This window comes from Tasmannia lanceolata, unplaced genomic scaffold (assembly GCF_043159265.1).
Source record: "Tasmannia lanceolata isolate RefF3 unplaced genomic scaffold, GAP_Taslan_0.1 ptg000012l, whole genome shotgun sequence".
Classification (NCBI taxonomy): Eukaryota; Viridiplantae; Streptophyta; class Magnoliopsida; order Canellales; family Winteraceae; genus Tasmannia; species Tasmannia lanceolata.
In genome coordinates, this window is record NW_027518689.1 from 47,042,785 (window position 1) to 47,062,806 (window position 20,022).

The 20,022-nt window shown below is 40.5% G+C and overlaps 1 protein-coding gene and 1 pseudogene across 1 annotated transcript in view; one reads left to right on the forward strand and one right to left on the reverse strand.

Annotated features, from left to right (window-relative positions):
* The window catches only part of LOC143888382 (protein DETOXIFICATION 20-like), a 33,431-nt gene extending 27,469 nt beyond the window's left edge, over positions 1-5,962 (forward strand). Inside the window, exons 7-8 of the mRNA XM_077392775.1 lie at positions 4,036-4,122; positions 5,655-5,962. Coding sequence (XP_077248890.1) covers positions 4,036-4,122; positions 5,655-5,729 — 162 coding nt within the window. The 3' untranslated portion in view covers positions 5,730-5,962. The remainder of the gene's footprint in view (positions 1-4,035; positions 4,123-5,654) is intronic.
* Positions 5,963-6,916: 954 nt separating this feature from the next.
* LOC143888890 (protein DETOXIFICATION 20-like) overlaps positions 6,917-20,022 on the reverse strand; it is a 44,120-nt pseudogene continuing 31,014 nt past the window's right edge.

A 20,022-nucleotide genomic window follows, 5' to 3' on the forward strand; every position in this document is an offset into this window, starting at 1 on the left:
ACAAAAATCCGTAGTATTATGTAACATATGTACCCAATCCGTAATTTTGCAAAGATAAAACGTTACTATGTTGATTTTGTCCACTTTTTTTATTACAAAAGCATAAAAGAGGGGTGTAGAATTGATATTATGTGGATTTAATGGGTGCCTTTGTTAAAAAGCATAAAGGATGGGGTAGGATTGAAAATATGTGGGTTGAATGGGTGCTTTTGTTAAAAAAAGTCAAAAAAAAGTGATGTGTAATTCTATTAGAATTTGGGGAGAAATTCAAATAATTCTCTTCTTTTCTCTTCTGCTATATAGTAAAAAATCCCGTGCGATGCACGGGTTGACAAAGAACTGTACAGATCACATCATAAGTTGATCCAAACCGTCCATGTGATGGAACACAATAGAAATAGGTTGTGCCCGTAAAATCATTTCCATAGGCTGATCCTAGCCCTCTAATCTATAGAGGTTTCCATAATATGTTGTTCCTCTTAAGGTGTCCAGAATTCGTCATTATTTTGAAAGGTATCCTGAATCCGTAGTATTATGTAATATGTTAACAAAAATCCGTAGTATTATGTAACATATGTACCAAATTCGTAAATTTGCAAAGATAAAATGTCACTATGTTGACTTTGTCCACTTTTTTTTATTACAAAAGCATAAAGGAGGGGGGTAGGATTGAAATTATGTGGCTTTAATGGGTGCCTTTGTTAAAAAGCATAACAAAGGGGGTAGGATTGAAATTATGTGGGTTTAATGGGTGCCTTTGTTAAAAAAAGTCAAAAAAAGTGACGTGTAATTCTATTAGAATTTTGGGAGAAATTCAAATAATTCTCTCATTTTCTCTTCTACTATATATATATACTAGTAAAAATCCCCGTGTGATGCACAGGCCGACAAAGAACTGTACGGACCACATCATAGGTTGATCCAAACCGTCCATGTGATGGAACACAACATCAATAGGTTGTGCTCGTAAAATCATTTCCATAGGTTGATCCTAGCCCTCCAATCTATAGAGGTTTCCATAATCTGTTGTTCGTCTGAAGGTGCCCAGAATTTGTAAATATTTTTACAAGTGTGCCAAATTCGTAATATCCTCAAAAAATTAATAAGGAAAAGTAATTTTTTCGTAATTGTCATATTTTGATACCTCTTCTTTGTAATTTTTTATGTAATTGTCATATCCAGGTACCCGTTGTCCATAGTTTTCCTCCCAAACTTTACTACGTAATGATTATTATTGCTATCTTCTTTCTTTACGTATTACTGCTAGCAACCTTTCAAGAAATAGTATTTCTGTGCAGTTTTTCATCACATCCAATAAGACAAATCTCTGAATACATACAATTGCAAATGATGGGCGAGACATAGCGTTTGTAGAAGGTGGCTAGCAAATCAAGATTTGAAATTACTATCGAGGTTAATGCCACAGATTTTGTAAATAATTCCGAACATTCATACTTTCTTTACCCTCACATAGATAGTATGTACAGATATGTGAGGAGGGCAAAAAACGGTAAAAAGGTAAGTTACCTACACACTAGCTTAAAATACAGTGGGAGCCCACATTGTTTGGGTAATCCAAACCATTCATTTGAATGGTCCTCACATAGATAAGGTGTCCACAAAAAATCAGATCCATAGGATCATCCCAACCATTCAAACTATGGAGGCAAAAAATGGACTAATTTGTGAAGGTTTATACACGTCCATTTTACCTCCACAAATCGTAAGGTTGGGATGATCCTACGGATCTGATTTTTTGTGGACACTCTATCTCTGTGAGGACCATTCAAATGAATGGTTTGGATCATCCAAACAATGTGGGCCCCCACTGTATTTTAAGCTCGTGTGTAGGTAACTTATCTACACAAGTGTGTAGGAAATGTTTTTTCTCTCTCTCTCTATATATATATATATAAATATAGAGAGAGAGAGGAAATGGTTTGTATGGGTTAGGATGATCCAATGGAGCTGATTTTTGGTACACACCTCATCCATGATGGGGCCTTCCAAATGAATGCTTAGAATCACCCCGAAAATGTGGGCCCCCTATGGTTTGTGAGCAGCTGCTCAGCTGCTCACAAACCATTTCCTCATATATATATATATATATATATATATATATATATGTGTGTGTGTGTATTTACAAGAAGTTTACCACTTCTCCTTATCTAAAAGCTCTAACATATATCACTATTGCACCGACTATTAACATCAATGAACATATATATAGAGATTTTATATGGTGTAAGACCGTATAGTCCCTTATTTTTCAGAAAGTACTGTATGGGCCACACTATAGATGATCCAAACCGTCCATGTGATGGGCCATAACGCAAATAGGTTGTTCCCAAAAATCATTTCCATAGGATGATCCCAACCCTCCGATCTGGATAGGAACCGCGTATTATGGAAACCACTATAGATCAGAGGGCTAGGATCATCCTATGGAAATGATTTTTTGGGCACAACCTATTTGCGTTATGGCCCATCACATGGACGGTTTGGATCATCCTATAGTGTGGTCCGTACATTACTTTTAGAAAAATAAGGGACTATAAAGGCTTACACCGTATAAAATCTCCATATATCTACTACTATATAGCAGAAGAGAAAAGGAAACATTTATTTGAATTTCTCTCAAAATTCTAATAGAATTACACATCACTTTTTTTTTTACTTTTTTTAACAAAGACACCCATTCAACCCATATATTTTCAATCCTACCCCTTCCTTTATGCTTTTTAACAAAGGCACCCATTAAAGCCACATAATTTCAATCCTACCCCCCTCTTTTATGCTTTTGTAATAAAAAAAGTGGACAAAGTCAACATAGTGACGTATTTTCTTTGCAAAATTACGGATTTGGTACATATGTAACATAATACTACGGATTTTTGTGAACATATTACATAATACTACGGATTCAGGACGCCTTTCAAAAGATTGACGAGTTCCGGACACCTTAAGAAAAACAGTATATTATGGAAACCTCTATAGATTGGAGGGCTAGGATCAGCCTATGGGAATGATTTTACGGGCACAACCTATTTCTATTGTGTTCCATTACATGGACGGTTTGGATCAACCGAAGATGTGGTCCGTACAATTCTTTGTCGGCCCGTGCATCGCACGGGATTTTTTACTAGTATATATATATATATATATATATATATATTCAAAAATTAATTTATAGTTAAACATGAAAACAAAAATCCTAACTATCAATAGCCTAAATTCCGAGGACTTTTGGAAACATACATACAAAAAAGAGGAAAGAAGGCTATGGGACTGTGCATGTGATCTAGACGCATCTTTTGCTGAGAACTCTTGCTGAATTTACAGCACAATGGAAGATGCAAGGGGATGCACTACAAAAAAGTAAGTTTTGAGTGGGGGACATTAAAATCCGCCGCTTTATGGGGTTTCCCTCCCTCAACGGATATCGTTAGGATATTGTAAATGCTGGAGGAGCTACCATTAACTCTCAATGCATTAAAAGTCAACGATATCTGTTAAAGGGGGTATTTTATCCATCAAGGAGGAAAAGTATCACTTCCATTGTTTTTTCCGGTAGTCAATAATAAAATCCGGTAAAAACATCTGGAAAACCCACTTTATTAGTTTCAATTGCCGACAGTCTTTTTCTGACTGCCAGTAAAATATTATATCACCGGAAAACCACATTTCAATTACCGGTGGTCTTTTTGTGCACGCAAAACCAAAGTTGAGGTTATTATTGGATTTCTTTTAGCCATTTTTCTTTCCTTCGCTGTATTAGCATGCCAAATGTACATAACACAACCTGAACTCTGAGAACATGTGTACAATATTGGTGTTCGTGAATGAGATCATATCTTAGCCATGATTGCTTAGTTAGGAAAGTCATAAATTTAAGCTTTTGATTTGAACTCTTTCGAAATTTAATGCACAAAATAAATTAGCCATAAAAGCACATATTTTTTGCATGATTCATGAACACGCCTAGCGCGTGCTGTTTCTTGGTACTACACCATATCTTTTTTTTTCATTGGATAGGGAATATGGATGGGAATGATTGGAGGCACTGCATCTCAAACACTAGTTCTTATTTACTTCACTTACAAGACTGATTGGGACAATCAGGTAAATTATAGTACATAGATTATCAAGTAAGATTTCTTGCTATTTTTCTTCCTAAATAGGTAGATTCACTTAATTTTTATATGGAACTGATTCAGTAAGTGCTTTTTCAAGATTTATTCCAAATATTAACAAATCACTAATTTTGTGAAACAACCAATTACTCCAAAAGCTTAAGCTGTTAGAGATGGTGTTATTTAATCATCTATAAGTCAACACCCTCCTCACACGTTGCCCCTCTTTTTTGTGTTGGCCATACACGTGGACTTTTAATATCGATCAAGATGTTGTTGGGTTTGAACCTAGGACCTGCGGTGAGGCAATAGCTCTGATTCCATGTGAAACAACCAATTACTCCCAAAGCTTAAGCTGTTGGAGAAGGCGTTAATTTAATCTTTTATACTTTTAATACTCCCCCTCACGTGAGGCCCCTCTTTTCAGGGTTGTCCTACACGGGGCACATGTGGCCGCTCTTTTTGGGGTTGGCCATTACATATAGATTTTTAATATCAAGGAGTTCTGAACCCAAGACCATTGCTCTGATACCATGTGAAACAACAAATTACTTCAAAAGCTTAAGCTGTTAGAGTTGGTGTTATTCAATCATTTATACTTCAACTAACATATGAAACAACCAAGTTCTCCAAAAGGCTGATGGAGAAGGAGTTATTTAATCTTTTATACTTTAACACTCCCCCTCATGTGTTTCCCCTCTTTTTAGGGTTAGTCTACACGTGGCACATGTACCACTTCTTTTTAGGGCTGGCCATTACATGTGGATTTTTAATAACAAGGAGTTTTAGACCAAAAACTTTCGCTCTGATACCATGTGAAACCACCAATTATTCCAAAATCTTAAGCTTTTGGAGAAGGCGTTATTGAATCTTTTATACTTTAACAAATTTCTTTTTTTTTAAATAAATAACGTTCAATGTGACTGCCAAGTAAAATTTCTGCGTTGTTTTCTTTACATCATAGCTCAAAAACTTCAAAATTCGAATAAAAAAATTATTCCAGCCAAGTCAACTTGACCGGGTCAAGCACATATTTCGAGATTACTGAACATTCCCTTGGGCCCTGTTTGGATTGTAGGAGTTTTATGTAAAAGTTAGGGAAGGAAATTAAAATTATTTCCAGAAATTCCAACTTTTTCTAACATAAGAAATATTAATTAAACACACCATATTCAATTTTTACTTAGAGGGACCTCAATTTATGATAATATTCATCTAAATTAACGTAATCATACAATTTCCCTCTAAATTATGGAAATAAAATTTTCAAAAGAAAAAAATTTGCTTAATAAATGATTTTCTTGCAATCCAAACTGGACCTTAAAATTTCAATACCAAGATAGTCATTAGAAAACGCAAAATATATCATAAAAAAACTCTGCAAATAATAATCATCGAAAATATTTTGAACTAAGTAATTAAGAGATAGGATCTTATTTATTTATTTAAAGCCATTAGCATATACTAAGGTTGAGAGAGAGAGAGAGAGAGAGATACTAATTTTTGGCTTTCTTGTTGCAGGTATTAGTAGCTAAGGCACGAGTGAATAGATGGGTTCTTCAACCTTCCCAAGAGTCAGATCGTAACGTCGACTAAGGGCCTACAGTCTCTTAGATGCCTTTAATTCACTCATTATCTTATATGAACATGAGATTGACGTTTAATTTGATTATTTGCATACAATATCATTATCTTCAGCACCTTATTTGGAAGCACCAATTAACATTAGATGATTTCCAGATAAACTGTTGTATTTTGTTTGGATACCAATGTTAATGATGGCTTTCAGAACTTATTAAAATGAAAAATGTATTCCTAGTGCAATGTCACATGCATCTGTACATACTTCTACTGATAGATACTGTGCGCCCATCTTGTGGGTTTTCTGCAAGTCGTGTGCTACGGTACTTCAAACGATCCAAACCATCCAGTCGAGGAAGACGATGTTTATGATCATAATTTTTGGGCCATCCCATCATACTGACTAGATTAACTTCATTAATATGGTACATCCCCATTATACCACGTACAACATTCATACCACTGTAACGTACTTGAATAGGTACGTGACGATGAATATTGGTGAAATATTTGTTGATACAAAAAACAAAGTAGACCCTAACAATAGAAGTAGGGAAGTGATACATTCACCCTCCTTTGTTTTTTAACTTGGGACAATCCTCTCTAGTGTATTTGCGACTACTCGTTTAAGCTGGAGGGGGCTGTCCCAAATGAAAAAAGGGTGAATATATCATTTCCCAAAAAGTATCCGGGAATCACACACCCTAAGGCTCCGTTCAGGAAAGTAACATGGCAAATGGAAGGGAATCAGAAAGGAATGGAAATGAAAGCCTGTTATCTGGGTGTTCGGTTAGCTGGAAAGTTGGTTGGAAATACAATTCTGGGTGTTCTCTTGGCTGAAATGTTTGCCGAAAAGTTGCTGGAAATTCCTGAAAATACAATGGTGGTTTGCAGTGATGGTAGACGGGCGACAGAGCCAATAGAAAATCTTCAAAGTGGAGATGAAACAAGCCAGGGTGGAAATTGTTGATTACACTTTCTTTACCACATCATGCAGGTTATCTCATTAGTTATCTAGTTTAACTAGGTTTGGTTTTTGGGTTTTGGAAAAATCAAAATGGAATGTGAGAGAGTTTTAGATCTTATGCACAATCCCAAAAACATGCCTTTGATTGAAGGGAGAGAAATAAGACGCAAATTTTTTCTTGGGTGGGAGGTTTTTTACCTAGTTGACTTGATTAGTTTTTGAGCAATGATCTAACTCATGCATATTTGTCTTTTACCTGTAGTGCCCAATTAGTTCTCTGAGTAATGAAAATAAGCACCAGTGTTTGTGACAAAACTCCGCACATCATGCCAATCCAAAGACCTTGTAACAAAATGAAAAAGAGGCATATTCACATACGAGAGAGAGAGAGAGAGAGAGATGTACTAAAAACAATATGTACTTTCTTACTTTAACTTCGAGAGAGGTAAGATAGCCAAGCGAAATTCCTATAGGAATTCCTATCACGTAATAGCAACCAATGTTCACGTATGCCACAATACTTTGCCAACGAGCCCCTAAAGCTACCCCTGTCACGACACTACAAAGTCAAATGAAATTAAATAGAAATAGCAAATTAACTTGGGGAAAGAAGAATAAGGAGCTTCACAAAATTTCTGGGTTACTCAGTTCCCATATAAAAATTGAAGCATCAACATTCAGGAATCACTCAATACAGGTTACTCTCGGAGAGATACTATAAGTAGGAGCCGTGAGGGCTATACCCGCCTTCTAGTGCCACCGCACCATTAGTATCTCAACACTTGGACACCTTGTGTGTAAAACGGACATAGTTCGTATGCTGGACGATAGTCACAGCATACAAGTAACTATGCACCCGGCCAGGTGGACCTCACGACATTAAATCCGGTCGCCATCTACAAAAGGATCTCCGCGTGGGTTTCCGATCCAGAATCCGGGGAATTCTCACGGCTCGGTGGTCGGCACATTTTGCAGAGTGGAGGAAGATTCTGTGACAATTATGATCTCCAGCGGGGTGAGAGGTGTTGGGGGAGATCGCCCTAGATGGGCCAGTGGGGCGAATTTGATCCCTCTTGGGGTCCGGCGGATCAACCCCGAAGCAGGCCTTTTGGGCGATTCTGTAGGAGGTTGGAAGAAGTTTGGCTCTGAGCCGGCAGTTGGGCAGAGAAATTGGCCTCACCGATCTGAAGAGGAGGAGTGGCTACCCGTCCGAAGCAAGAAGGGAAGACGAATGGAGAGTGCCTTCCACAAAAGAAAGAACAGAGAACTGGGAGATTGGAGATGTTGCAGATGTGCTTTCAGGAATTTTCGAAGGAGGGTTAGATGTTGGAAGTGTCATAAAGTCTGGTCCAGTTCGGACTTCAATTTTCGAGGGCACCAAGAACAGTCAGCGGCTCCGGTGGCGAGGAGGCAGCTTGTTCCTAAACCAATAGCGCCTCAAGCAGAGAATGTTAGAATGGAGCCGTTGCTTCCTGCAACTTCGGAAGGTGTAGCTTTCAACCTTGAAGTAGTCCCCCTTAAGTCTATTAGTAATGCAGACTTAGGCTTATGGGGGAAGATGAAGGAAGGGTGGGGTGGTGATCTGGATGCGCTGGAAGACTGGCTCTCTCGCAATAGCAGGCAAGAGACTGATACTGTGGTGTATAAAATTGCTCCTTTAGAAATCCAAATTTCCATCCCAGCGGGCGCAAATCGATCTCACTTAATCAGAGATTGGTGCTATCCATCCCATTCTCCTCTGGAAGATCTACAGAAGTGGGATACAAAATTTCCTAAGGCGGGGAAGCCTTCCTGGTGGAAAATAGAAGGAGTTCCGCCTGAAGCATGGTGCGCCAATAATTTTCAGCGTATAGGGAGGAAAATAGGCCAGGTGGTGGAGGTAGATTTGTCGTGTTATGCGGGTTTCGGATATGAAGTGGGTAGGATGCTGATCATGTCTGAAGGACGCCCCGGAAGTGAACTATCTCTCCAAAGCTCTATCGATGGCACAATTCGTTGGATTCTAGCCTCCCGGGAAAGAGTTGACGACGACCCGAACGCTGCAAAAATCTCCTCTCCTTCTCCGGCTGGGCAGATGGTTTCCGAAGAAGAGTTGGGTCTTCCTTTAAATACTCCTACTGAAGGGGTAAGTGAGGCTGAAGTAGTTCACCATCCCATAACTGCAATCCATGATGTCTTCAAAGCCATCAATGAAGCCTCAGCATTGCTGTCTGTGCCGGAGATAAATGCTGGGGTCGTCGGGTTGGTGGAGTCGGAGATTCCTTCACATTTAGTCTATTGTGCGCAGAAAGCGGCACCGGTTAGCAGCATCTCACCTGGCAAAAATGTTGAATTTCAAAAAGGGGGTCCCCCACATGCATACAGGTGGTCCAGTGTAGCCGGTCCTATTCAAGACTCATCAGCAACAGCTACTCCTTACTCTAAGATCAACAGCTTTGAAGATATTATCTCAGCCTTATCCCCTCCGCACCACAGCGACTCTCCTCGAGTAGATGTAATCTACGTGCCAGATTCGGATCCAATGGAATTTTCTGAAAGAGAAGTTGCTTCAGAGGACCTTTGGGCTTCTCCACTGGTGAGCCCTGGGAACCAGGAGGAGAGCCTCCTCCACGACTCAAGCACAATGGGCGCTACTCGCACGTATTATGAGACTGAGGAGGAGCTCGGTGACAATCGGGTGTGGGGGTATAGTCTGCAACGTCACAAGAGTAGGTGTATCCTTATCTCTCGTGATGACCTTTTCTTCATTCAGTGCCGGGTGGGGCAAAGGAAGGTGATCATTGATTATAGTGGTTTGGGAGGTATGAAGCATTTATTCTCTGGTGAAGTTAGGGAGTGGTCCTTTCGCTCGCTCGTCAGGGTATCGCTTGGAAGTTTCTCCCATCTTTGTCCACTGAGATGGTGTAGCAAGGCGGATTTTCAGCTCCTGCCTTGTGCCTCAGAACTCTCTTATGTCCCTCCACGGAATGATTCGAGCTTGGTTTCTTCTCAACAGGTGCTTGAATTGATGGTGGATCATACCATGCACATTAGTTCTCATCTGGGTCTAATATTTCCGGGTCCCGTTGAGGAATATAGGTCTAGCATAAAGGCGGCAGAACTACGGGAGGTCGCTGGAGTGTCATCTTCAGCCTCCCTATCCGAAGTAAACCTGAAACGCACGGAGCGCGAATTGGTGAGACTTCAATCGGATATCAATTATGATTGTGGATCGCATAGCAAAGGTCTCACATCCCAGAAAAAAGGAAGAAAGTCTGGTATCAGGGCGGGGAGGAATTCATCGGAATACAGTTGTTAATGAAGATTTTATCCTGGAATATAAACGGCTTGGGCTCTCGGGAGAAAAGAATTCAAATCAAAGCATTAGTTAAACATCGGTGCCCTGAGGTTGTTTGTCTTCAGGAAACAAAGATGGAGCAAATCAGTAACATAGATATGAGAAGCATGGGGTTCAATACTGACTGGAATTTTGCTTTCTTAGCATCCAAAGGGGCTTCAGGGGGCATCTTGGTAGCTTGGAATTCAGTCTTGTGGGACAGCACGGATGTTTGGCGTGGAGTTTTCTCTCTCTCCGTTGCTTTCCGAAAATACAATGATAATTCAGTCTGGTTCTTCTCAGGCGTCTATGGTCCTTTGTCATCCTCTGAGAAGTGTCTTTTTTGGGAAGAATTAAATCAGACGCGACGCCTATGTTCCGCTCCTTGGTGTATCGGGGGGGATTTCAATGAAGTTCTAGGATCAAGAGATCGCCTTGGGGGACAGCAAGTCACTGCGGGCATGAGATCTTTCGCTGATTTCATCGCAATCAACGAGCTCGCAGATTTACCTTTGGGTGGCTCCTCTTTCACCTGGGCCAGAGGTTCGAACCGAAGTCGGCTTGATCGATTTCTTCTCTCGGGTGACTGGTTGGCAATTCTTTCTGAAGTCTATCAGCAGGCTTTACCCCATTCAGTTTCCGACCATTGCCCTCTCCTTTTGTCTCCTAAAATGGAGTTCTGGGGTCCGCCCCCCTTCAGATTTGAAATAGCTTGGCTGGAAAATCCTCAAATGGAGGCTCTCTTAGTCCGATGGTGGTCTGAAAGCGTATTTGAAGGTCCAGGGGACGTAGTTATAGGCAAAAAATTACGCTTCATTAAGGGGAAATTAAAAGAGTGGGATAAGGAACAGAAAGAAGTGGACCAAGGCAGGAAGAGGATTCTTGAGGACAGATTGATGGAGATAAATACATTGGCAAAGAGTGGTTTGGCCTCGGCGGAGGATTATGAGCAACAAGGAAGATTAATTCAAGAGCATAAAGAGTTGTTGATGCTTAAAGAAATCTCTTGGCGCCAAAGATCTCGAGTCAAGTGGTTGTTGGAGGGAGATAAAAACACAGCCTTCTTCCATGCCATGGCTAGTGCTCGCAGAAGAAGGAACAGAATTGAATCCTTAGAAGTGGAGGGGGAGATTGTATCTGACAAGGAGCGAATTATTGAAGAAATTATTGAATTCTACAGATCTTTATACTCAGCTGATGGGATGTTACGCCCAATTCCTCAAGACATTTGTTTTGATAGCTTAAGCCTGGAAGCCTCAGCCGGATTGGAAATCCCTTTCTCTGAGGTGGAAATCCGATCAGCCCTATTTTCTCTGGCAAAAGATAAAGCCCCTGGACCCGATGGTTTTTGTTTGGCTTTCTTTCAAACTTGCTGGGAAACAGTAAAATCGGACATTCTTCGATTCTTCATAGAATTTTTTGAGGGAGCCATCCTTGACAAAGGGACAGGTGCAACTTTTCTCGTCCTCATTCCAAAAATTGAAGGAGCAACAAAAAGCTCGGATTTTCGCCCGATTAGCTTGGTGGGCAGCCTTTACAAAGTCCTCGCAAAGGTTCTGGCGGATCGTATCAAAGTGGTTCTTCCTTCCATTATATCGGTCTGTCAAAGTGCCTTTATAAGCAACCGGCAAATTCTTGATTGTTCTTTAACAGCTAATGAAGCCATTGACTATTATCGGAGGAAGGGGGAAGGCGGCATTCTATGCAAGCTTGACATGGAGAAGGCATATGACCGAGTGGATTGGGCAGCATTAGAGATTTTCATGGGTCGTATGGGCTTTGGGGGTCGGTGGAGAGGGTGGATCCGGAACTGCTTATCGTCCGCCTGGTTTTCTGTCCTCATCAACGGATCAGCAAAAGGATTCTTCAAATCTTCTAGAGGATTGCGGCAGGGCGATCCTCTCTCTCCTTTTCTTTTCCTGATTGTGGCCGAATCACTGTGCAGACTGCTGAAAAAAGGAAGTGAGTTGGGGCTATATCAAGGGTTCCTTATTGGTGAGAGCAAGGTGGAAGTATCGCTTCTTCAGTTTGCGGATGACACTCTTCTGTTCTGTTCTCCAGTCATATCCTAGATTCTCAACCTTAAAGCAATGCTTCGTTGTTATGAGATGGTTTCGGGTCAAAGATCTAATTTCGCAAAATCTCGGTTGTTCGCGATCAATGTTTCTGAGAGCGATGCATCCTTTTTCGCCGGAATTATGGGGTGTGGTTTAGATGTCTTTCCAGCAACCTATCTGGGTCTTCCTCTTGGTGTGGGTCGACCGAAACACAACCTATGGGCTCCTATTATTCAAAGGATTGAGCGACGTTTGGCTACCTGGAAGCGCCGGTTGGTTTCCAAAGGAGGTAGATTAGTGCTTATAAAGGCCGTTCTATCCAATATGCCGATATATTTTCTATCTCTTTTTCAATGTCCCGCCTCGGTTGCTAAACGCATCGAACAAATTCAGAGACGCTTCCTGTGGGGCGGATCAGGGTCTTCCAAGGGGGTCTCCCTGATTAAATGGAGTATGGTCTGCTTGCCTACTAAAAATGGAGGTTTGGGTATCAGGAGGGTTCAGAGTTTTAACCAGGCCCTTATGGGCAAGTGGCTGTGGAGATTTGGCGAAGAACAATCCTCTTTGTGGGTCCGGGTCATTGGAAGTAAGTATGGTTCAGATCATGGGCATTGGGACTCTGTTGATAATTTTAAACTCAAAGGTCTCACGGTTTGGAGGGACATCTTGAAGTTGAAGTCGTTATTTGCTCCTGGCGTCCGATTCAGAGTATATAGGGGGGATCGGGTTCGGTTCTGGCAGGATTCTTGGTGTTCGGATGATCCTCTTCAAGTGATGTTTCCTGACTTATTCATCGTTTCATCTCAGAAAGAGGCCTGGGTATCGGAATGTTTTGCAAGGGAACATGGGAAGGTGGATTGGTCTCCTAAGTTTCGCAGAGACTTCTTTGTTAGGGAGTTAAGCTCTTACAGCGCCCTCCTCTCTTTATTGGATTCTTGCTTCATCAAGTCTTCGGGCGTAGATCGTCGGATTTGGATTTGGAATCCTTCGGGGATATTTTCAGTCAAATCTTTTTATAACCATCTGATTCCTTCTTTAGTGGAGCACGTGTCCTCCTCGGTTTGGAGACAATCTTGCCCTCCGAGAGTTGCTTTCTTTGGGTGGTCGGTTAGCTGGGGCCGCATTCAAACTATGGATTTTTTGAGGAAGCGAGGAATGTGATTGGTAGATCACTGTCCTCTATGTTTATCCGCTGGGGAATCCATTGACCACCTTTTCATACACTGTAAGGTTGCTCGTCATATTTGGGGTCTTATTTTTTCTCGTTTTGGAATCAGTTGGGTCCCCTCCAACTTTATGGCTGAATTCATTCAGAGTTGGGCCTGGACTCCTTGGAAAAGGAAAGGCAGAACGCTGTGGAAGATGTGTCTCCTGGCCTCATGGTGGTTCTTGTGGAAAGAGAGGAATGCTCGTATCTTTGAAGGGAAGGCTAGATCTCCCTATTGGATTTATATTCAGTTGATAGCTGCGGTCATATCCTGGGCTCGAAGCCTTCCTCTGTTTCGTTTTGTTTCAGCTTTCGACCTCTGGGAAGGATGGTCAATCATATGCTTGGAATCGGCTACCAAAGTGAAAATCCTCCCCTCCTGGATTCCTCCTCCTCCGGGGTCCCTGAAACTTAACTTTGACGGATCGTCTATCGGCAATCCAGGAATGGCAGGAGTAGGGGGGTTATGTAGAAACCACAAAGGGGAAGTCCTCTGGGCCTACTCGGGGCCTATCGGAGTGGCAGACTCAAACGAGGCAGAGGTCCGAGCCGTTCATAGCGGGCTTCTCTCGATGCCTCGTCTGGAGTGCGACAACATTATCGTCGAAGGGGATTCCTTAAATGTTATTCGCTGGCTTTCGGGTAACGCTTCTCCCCCTTGGCGATTTTTGCCTCTCTTAGAGGAAATTGAGGACAGAACTAAGGGCTCCTCAATAGTTTTTCGCCATGTCAGGAGATCAGCCAATGCGGAAGCAGACACCCTTGCCAAGAAAGGAGTCTTTCGGGCCGCGTTTGAGTGCTTTGACTATCTACCTCCTTGAATTATTGCACTGCTATCTTTGTATTATCTTTGTTCCTTCAGGACCACCTCGGTTCTGTTTTTACATATATATATATATATATATATATATATATATATATATTCTGTTGCCCTTTTAAAAAAAAAATCAACCACCAAATCAACAGTTATATGTTCTATACTAGCATTACTGACCAAAGCAGTGTTCACCATTGTTATGTGTGTGTGTGTGTTACGTGCGTGAGATAACTCTCACAATGCATATCCACGTTTGAGATTTAGTAGGAACTCGTAGTTAGTAGAGTTTGTTTTCATCCATAGTGTGGATAGGTTAGGAAGCAGTTTAATTTTAGTGGGCTTTGTTTTTATTGGTAGTCAACTGTTGCTTGGGATGTACATGAATTTATTTTGAGAAAAGTTCATTAGAATGCATCTACGGAAAATCTAAACACTCTGTGTGTCCCAGAGGATTGGGTTCTCTCAAAGTAAGCCAAATTCATCTCTTTAATATCTGCATAATCTCTTTCTCCTTACTTGCAGGCCGTGGTCTTTATTTTTTCCACTCATGATGACTTTCTTCACGTGGCGACACAGTAGGGAAGAATACGGGGTCCATAGCAAAGTGGTATCATAGCCTAGGGATGGACTAAAGAGTGGAGCAGCTTGAAGCCGAGGTGGGTTCTCTCAAAGGCAGACACCGACAAATCATGGATATAATGACCGAGCTCCTTGACAAATTAAGCACAGAGGTTGATCAATTATCTGCCCAATTTGCTCGTGTGGTTGCTGAGAGTTCCCAAGTTCAATCGAGAAACAATGTTGGATGGCTGGGTGTTAACGGTGGAACACAAGCCATCAGTTTTCATCAACCATAGACTCTCAAATTAGTTAAGTTGGATTTCCCGCATTTCAATGGCTAACAGGACCCAACTAGCTGGGTATGTAGAGTGGAGTAATTTTTTTATTTTCATGAAACGCTAGAGACAGAGGGAGTCGCAATTGCATCCTTTCATCTTGAAGGAGACACTCAAATGTGGTACCAGCTTCTTAAACATGAGCAGAGAGCCGTTTCATGGCAAGAATTTCATGAAGGGCTTCACTCTCTCTACAATCATACTCAATTCCTTGACTTCTTTGGCGAGCTCACCAAGTTTCAACAAACGGGATCAATAATTGATTTTTGAAACTCAATTTGAGAAGCTATTAGTGAAGGTTGGTCATTTTTCTTAAGAACGTCAAGTTAGTTGCTTTATAAATGGCTTGAAGGACAATATTAAGGCAGATGTGTTGGCTGCTAGGCCGGCTATCTTATCAATTGCTATTGGGTTAGCCCTCCCTGTATGAGGCCTGCAATTTATCACAGCGCGCTATTCCAACGTCAGATACGACGAACTCCATCACAACCAACAATAGTTCTACACTTCTAGTTCGACGGATGACTTCCATTGAGTTGCAAGAAAGACGAGTGCAAGAGCTGTGCTATAATTGTAATGAGAAATTTGTTCCGGGGCATTGATGTAAGAAGTTGTTTTTAATAGGGGTCTGTTATGAAGAAGTAGATGGCAACAAGGTAATCGACCAGATGAAGCAATTTTCCAAATACGATCTTGAGCACAAGACCAAATTTTAAAGGGGGAGAAATGTTACCGTCTGCGTGTTACGTGTGTGAGGTGAACTCTCACAATGCATATCCACGTTTGAGATTTAGTAAGAAGTCGTAGTTAGTAGAGTTTGTTTTCATCCAGAGTGGTGATGTGGATAAGTTAGGAAGTAGTTTAATTTTAGTGGGCTTTGTTTTTATTGGTAGCCAACTAATTTTAGTGGGCTCGTGTGGAATTTAAGTTGAGAAAATTAAGTTAACGAGAATGCGTCTTTGGGAAATCTAAACACTTTGTGTATCCCAGAGGATCGGGTTACCTCTAAGTAACCCAAATTCACCACTTTTCCATCTGCATAGTCTCTTTCACTGGAGATGATGGGACCCACCACAGGATGGTGGGCCCTTCCCATCAAAATGTGGCTTAAAAAGCTTGGCCCACTATTCGTGGTTTTTGGCTTAGATAGTAGGCCCAACTCCATCCCATCATGATGTGTAAAATTGCAGGCCTCACCCCATCAAAACATAGGTGTAACATGGTGGGCCTGATCACATCACACAAAACATGAGTGTAAAATAGTGGGCCCCATCCACGCTATATGTATGAGGTGTAAAATGCTATCTTTAAAAACAAGGGGATGCAAATGTAGCTTTCTTGTATGACAGACCTATCGCAAAAAAATGAGGCATATATAGCTTGCCTGTAAGTACTGGTTGAATGCTGTTGAGCAAGATGGAGAATGCCAGTAAAACCCTGAGGCTGGACTCTGTTTTAGCCACCTCTACGCTGCTGCTGAAAGCATAAGAAAGAACATTGCCGAGGGCAAGAAACAGTTCAAAAAACACAATACCAATAGCTAACGAAGTGCCTGAGACCACTTTAATTGCGAATTTTCGCAGCTTTTTCTTCTCCCCTTCCCAATTCGTTCGACACACGTACACTACGCAAATGAAAGGGGAAAAGAATCAGAAGGGAAGACATTGAAAGCAGAGACCAAAAAACAAAAGAAAAAAAATCTTTTGAAAGAGGGAAAATCTGGTGTGGTGCAATATGTACCAATTGGTGTATATTCACCATTGTTAGACTATAGGGAAATAATATATTCGCCCCTTTCTCTTCCCAGGGCCACCTCACAGTAGTTTAAAAAGAGTAGTCATAAATACTCTACATGGGGATGTCCCAGGGAAGAGAAGGGGCAAATGTGCGAATAATCGAGATTGTTTATAAGGTACGCCATCATGACACGACCCATATGGTCATCGTCCTATGCCAAAATCGACATCAGGCCATGAGGATTAAGGCCTAAAAAACCAATATTCCAGCTTCTCTTTGTGGAGGAAGAAAGGAGGCTCGATAAAGGGGCTAGGATCATCCGATTCTAACACCCGAACCCATGCTCTCTCTCTCTATCACACACACACACATGTGTTATATTAAGTTCTTTGAATGGAGTATCTTTACCAATATTGATGTTATTGTTAATTCTTTGAAATAGAGTGTCGTTATCAATATTAATATTATATTTAGTTCTTTAAAATAGGGTGTTTTTATCAAAAAGGAGATGCGTTGTTGTTTTAAAAAATGGGAGGAGATCCAATGGTCATGGATGAAGTAGGGAGCAAATAGATGGATGAGTGGTTGGGAAACCTTGCTAGGATGGAAATTAGTTAGAAATAGAATTCTACTTTAATTTGAGTGTTTCACGTGGAGAAATTATGGGCTGCAAATGGGTGAGTGCCACATGCTTGGGTCTTTTGTAACAAGGGAAGGATTAGGATTTTTTATTTATTTGGATAGATTAGGATCCATAGGATTCTAACCAATAGAAGAAAAGCTTCAAGCATAGCATGTTTATCTTTGATGGCGGTCGGTTCTATAAGTATAAGATTAGACCTTATGAGTAATATATTACGTTTTATTCATTAACTCTATAAATATTTTGTTTTATACAACAACTTTACATATCTAATACTGCTAACTTAAAATGAAAATTACGTACATGGCTTTGTTAATTGGTGTTGTGGGATTTGAATATAGGATTTTGGGCCGAAATTGTCAGTCGGTTGACCAAATAGGGGATTGGCTAACCTAATCCAATTTAATACTGCGAACGTTCTCTTTTACCGGAATTAACCATTTTAAGTGTATTTTAATTATCAGAACATTATTTAATATGGTATTCGATTCCGATTATCGTGGGATCAGAAAGAGGACTTTCTTAAAAGAGTTATTTGGACTTTGTTAAGGCATCAAAGAAGGTAAGTGGTTATACCTCTTACTTAGTTATTTTTCCTAAACTATTCTAAGGACTATTATTTAATTGAATTGTTGGACAATTGTAAATTGGTTTCTGTAAGCCCAATGGTTCCCACCTTGGCATTCCCATATTCTTTTCATGACTCCAAACTCAAGTGATTTTATATCACTAATGTGTTTGATTGTCTTAAGTTGTAGATCATGATTATGTTAAATCAAGGTTGGTTGGATTGAGGCCAAGAAGCTCTCATTGGACCACATTCGGAAGGCCAAAGTCATAGGAGATCCAAGACTCTAGAAGACTTGAAGCATTGCAAAGTGAAGACCATTTTAAGTCTTTTTGAGATTGTATTGATCCAATCCTAGTTTAGGTTTTCAGAGGCATGAATAAAGTAATAACACACCCCTAAATGATTAAGTGATTGTCCTTGTGGTGTTCCAAACCTTTAGAACCTTCATAACAATCCCAACCATGTATAAAATTGGAAGTACTTGAAGCCCAAAACAAATAAGCAAAACAGAATTGAAAACCAGCAGGAAATAGGCTTCTCGGAACTCCGAGAGAATTCTCGGAGCTTCGAGCTCGGAACTCTGAGAAAGTTCTCGAAGCTCCGAGAAATGGTCCAGTAACTATTTTTCAACTTTTGTTTGTATTCCCGGAACTCCGAGAATTTCTCGGAACTCCTAGAAAATCTCTCAGAACTCCGAGACCACTATAACGGGAAAAATATAACCATTGGTAACTTTCCCAGAATTACCACTATGCCCCTCAAACGGTCATATTTGGTTTTTCTATATATATGTGAGCTCTAAACTCCACAACCATCCATCCTAACACTCTAAAACTCTATTTGAACATCCTAAGAGTGAATCAAGCTTGTTTATGCCTCTCATCCTCTACATTTAGGATTTGGATCATAGGCTTGAATTTGTACATCTTCTTCAAACTTTGTAAACCTTTGAAAGGGATTTTTTGTTCTTTCTTTCTTTGACAAATCATTGTATTTGGGCGAGTGTTCGGAGAAGCGAAGCCCTCTCTCCGTGGTGAGGATTTCCACCAAGGTTAAAGCGATTGGAGATTGTAATTGTTACCGGTCTTCGCCAAGGTTAAGAAGATCAACATAGTGAAGCCATCAACGTGTTTGGTTGGTGGAGTGGAGTAGGCCTTGCGTTTGAGGACCGAACCACTTTAAATCTCGGGTGTACTCTTTCTTGTCTCTTGCTCTTTACATTTGCATTGCACTTTAGATTTAACTTGTATGCTTAAATTGTCTTTGATCTCTTAATCCTTTATTGGAGAGTTTAAATAATTGAGTTAAAATTTCAAAAGGTAAAACTTGTTTTATAAACCTAATCTCCCTCCTCCTAAGTTGCCAATAAGAAAACTTGGGCCTATCATTGGAATTTCACTTGGTATCAGAGCCTTGGCTCTTGGATTGGATTTTTTATACTTTGGTAAGGTTTTTCAAAATCTAAAAGGAAAAGATCGTTGGCAACTTTTCTAATTGTGAAATGGCAAACATGATTAGAACCGGACTTCCGGAAGGCCATTCCACAACTAGACCTCCTTTCTTTGATAGGTCCAACTATGGACAATGGAAGACGAGGATGCGCATCTATCTTCTTTTGATAGATGTTGAGCTTTGGCATATTGTTAGTAATGGTTACACTTTGCCTTCCAAGCCATTTTAAGAATGAAATGTTGTAGAAAAAAGGCAAGCAAATTTGAATTACAAAGCTATTAATTCTTTATTTTGTGCCTTTGTACGAAAGAGTTTAATAGGGTAGCTCTTTTTTATTCCGCCAAGGTTATTTGGGATACCCTTGCCATTACCCATGAGGGAACATCTCAAGTTAAGGATTCCAAAGTAAACTTGTTAAAGAGCAAATATGAAATGAAAGTATTTCTGAAATGTTTACCCGATTTTCTAAAATTACAAATGAATTAGCTAATCTTGGTAAATCTTATCTTAATGATGAGCTTGTGGGTAAGTTGCTTAGGTCACTTCCTCCACATTGGGATCCAAAGGTTACCGCAGTGCAAGAATTGAAGGATCTCTCTAAGCTCATTATGGAGGAACTCTTAGGGTCACTTATCACTCATGAGA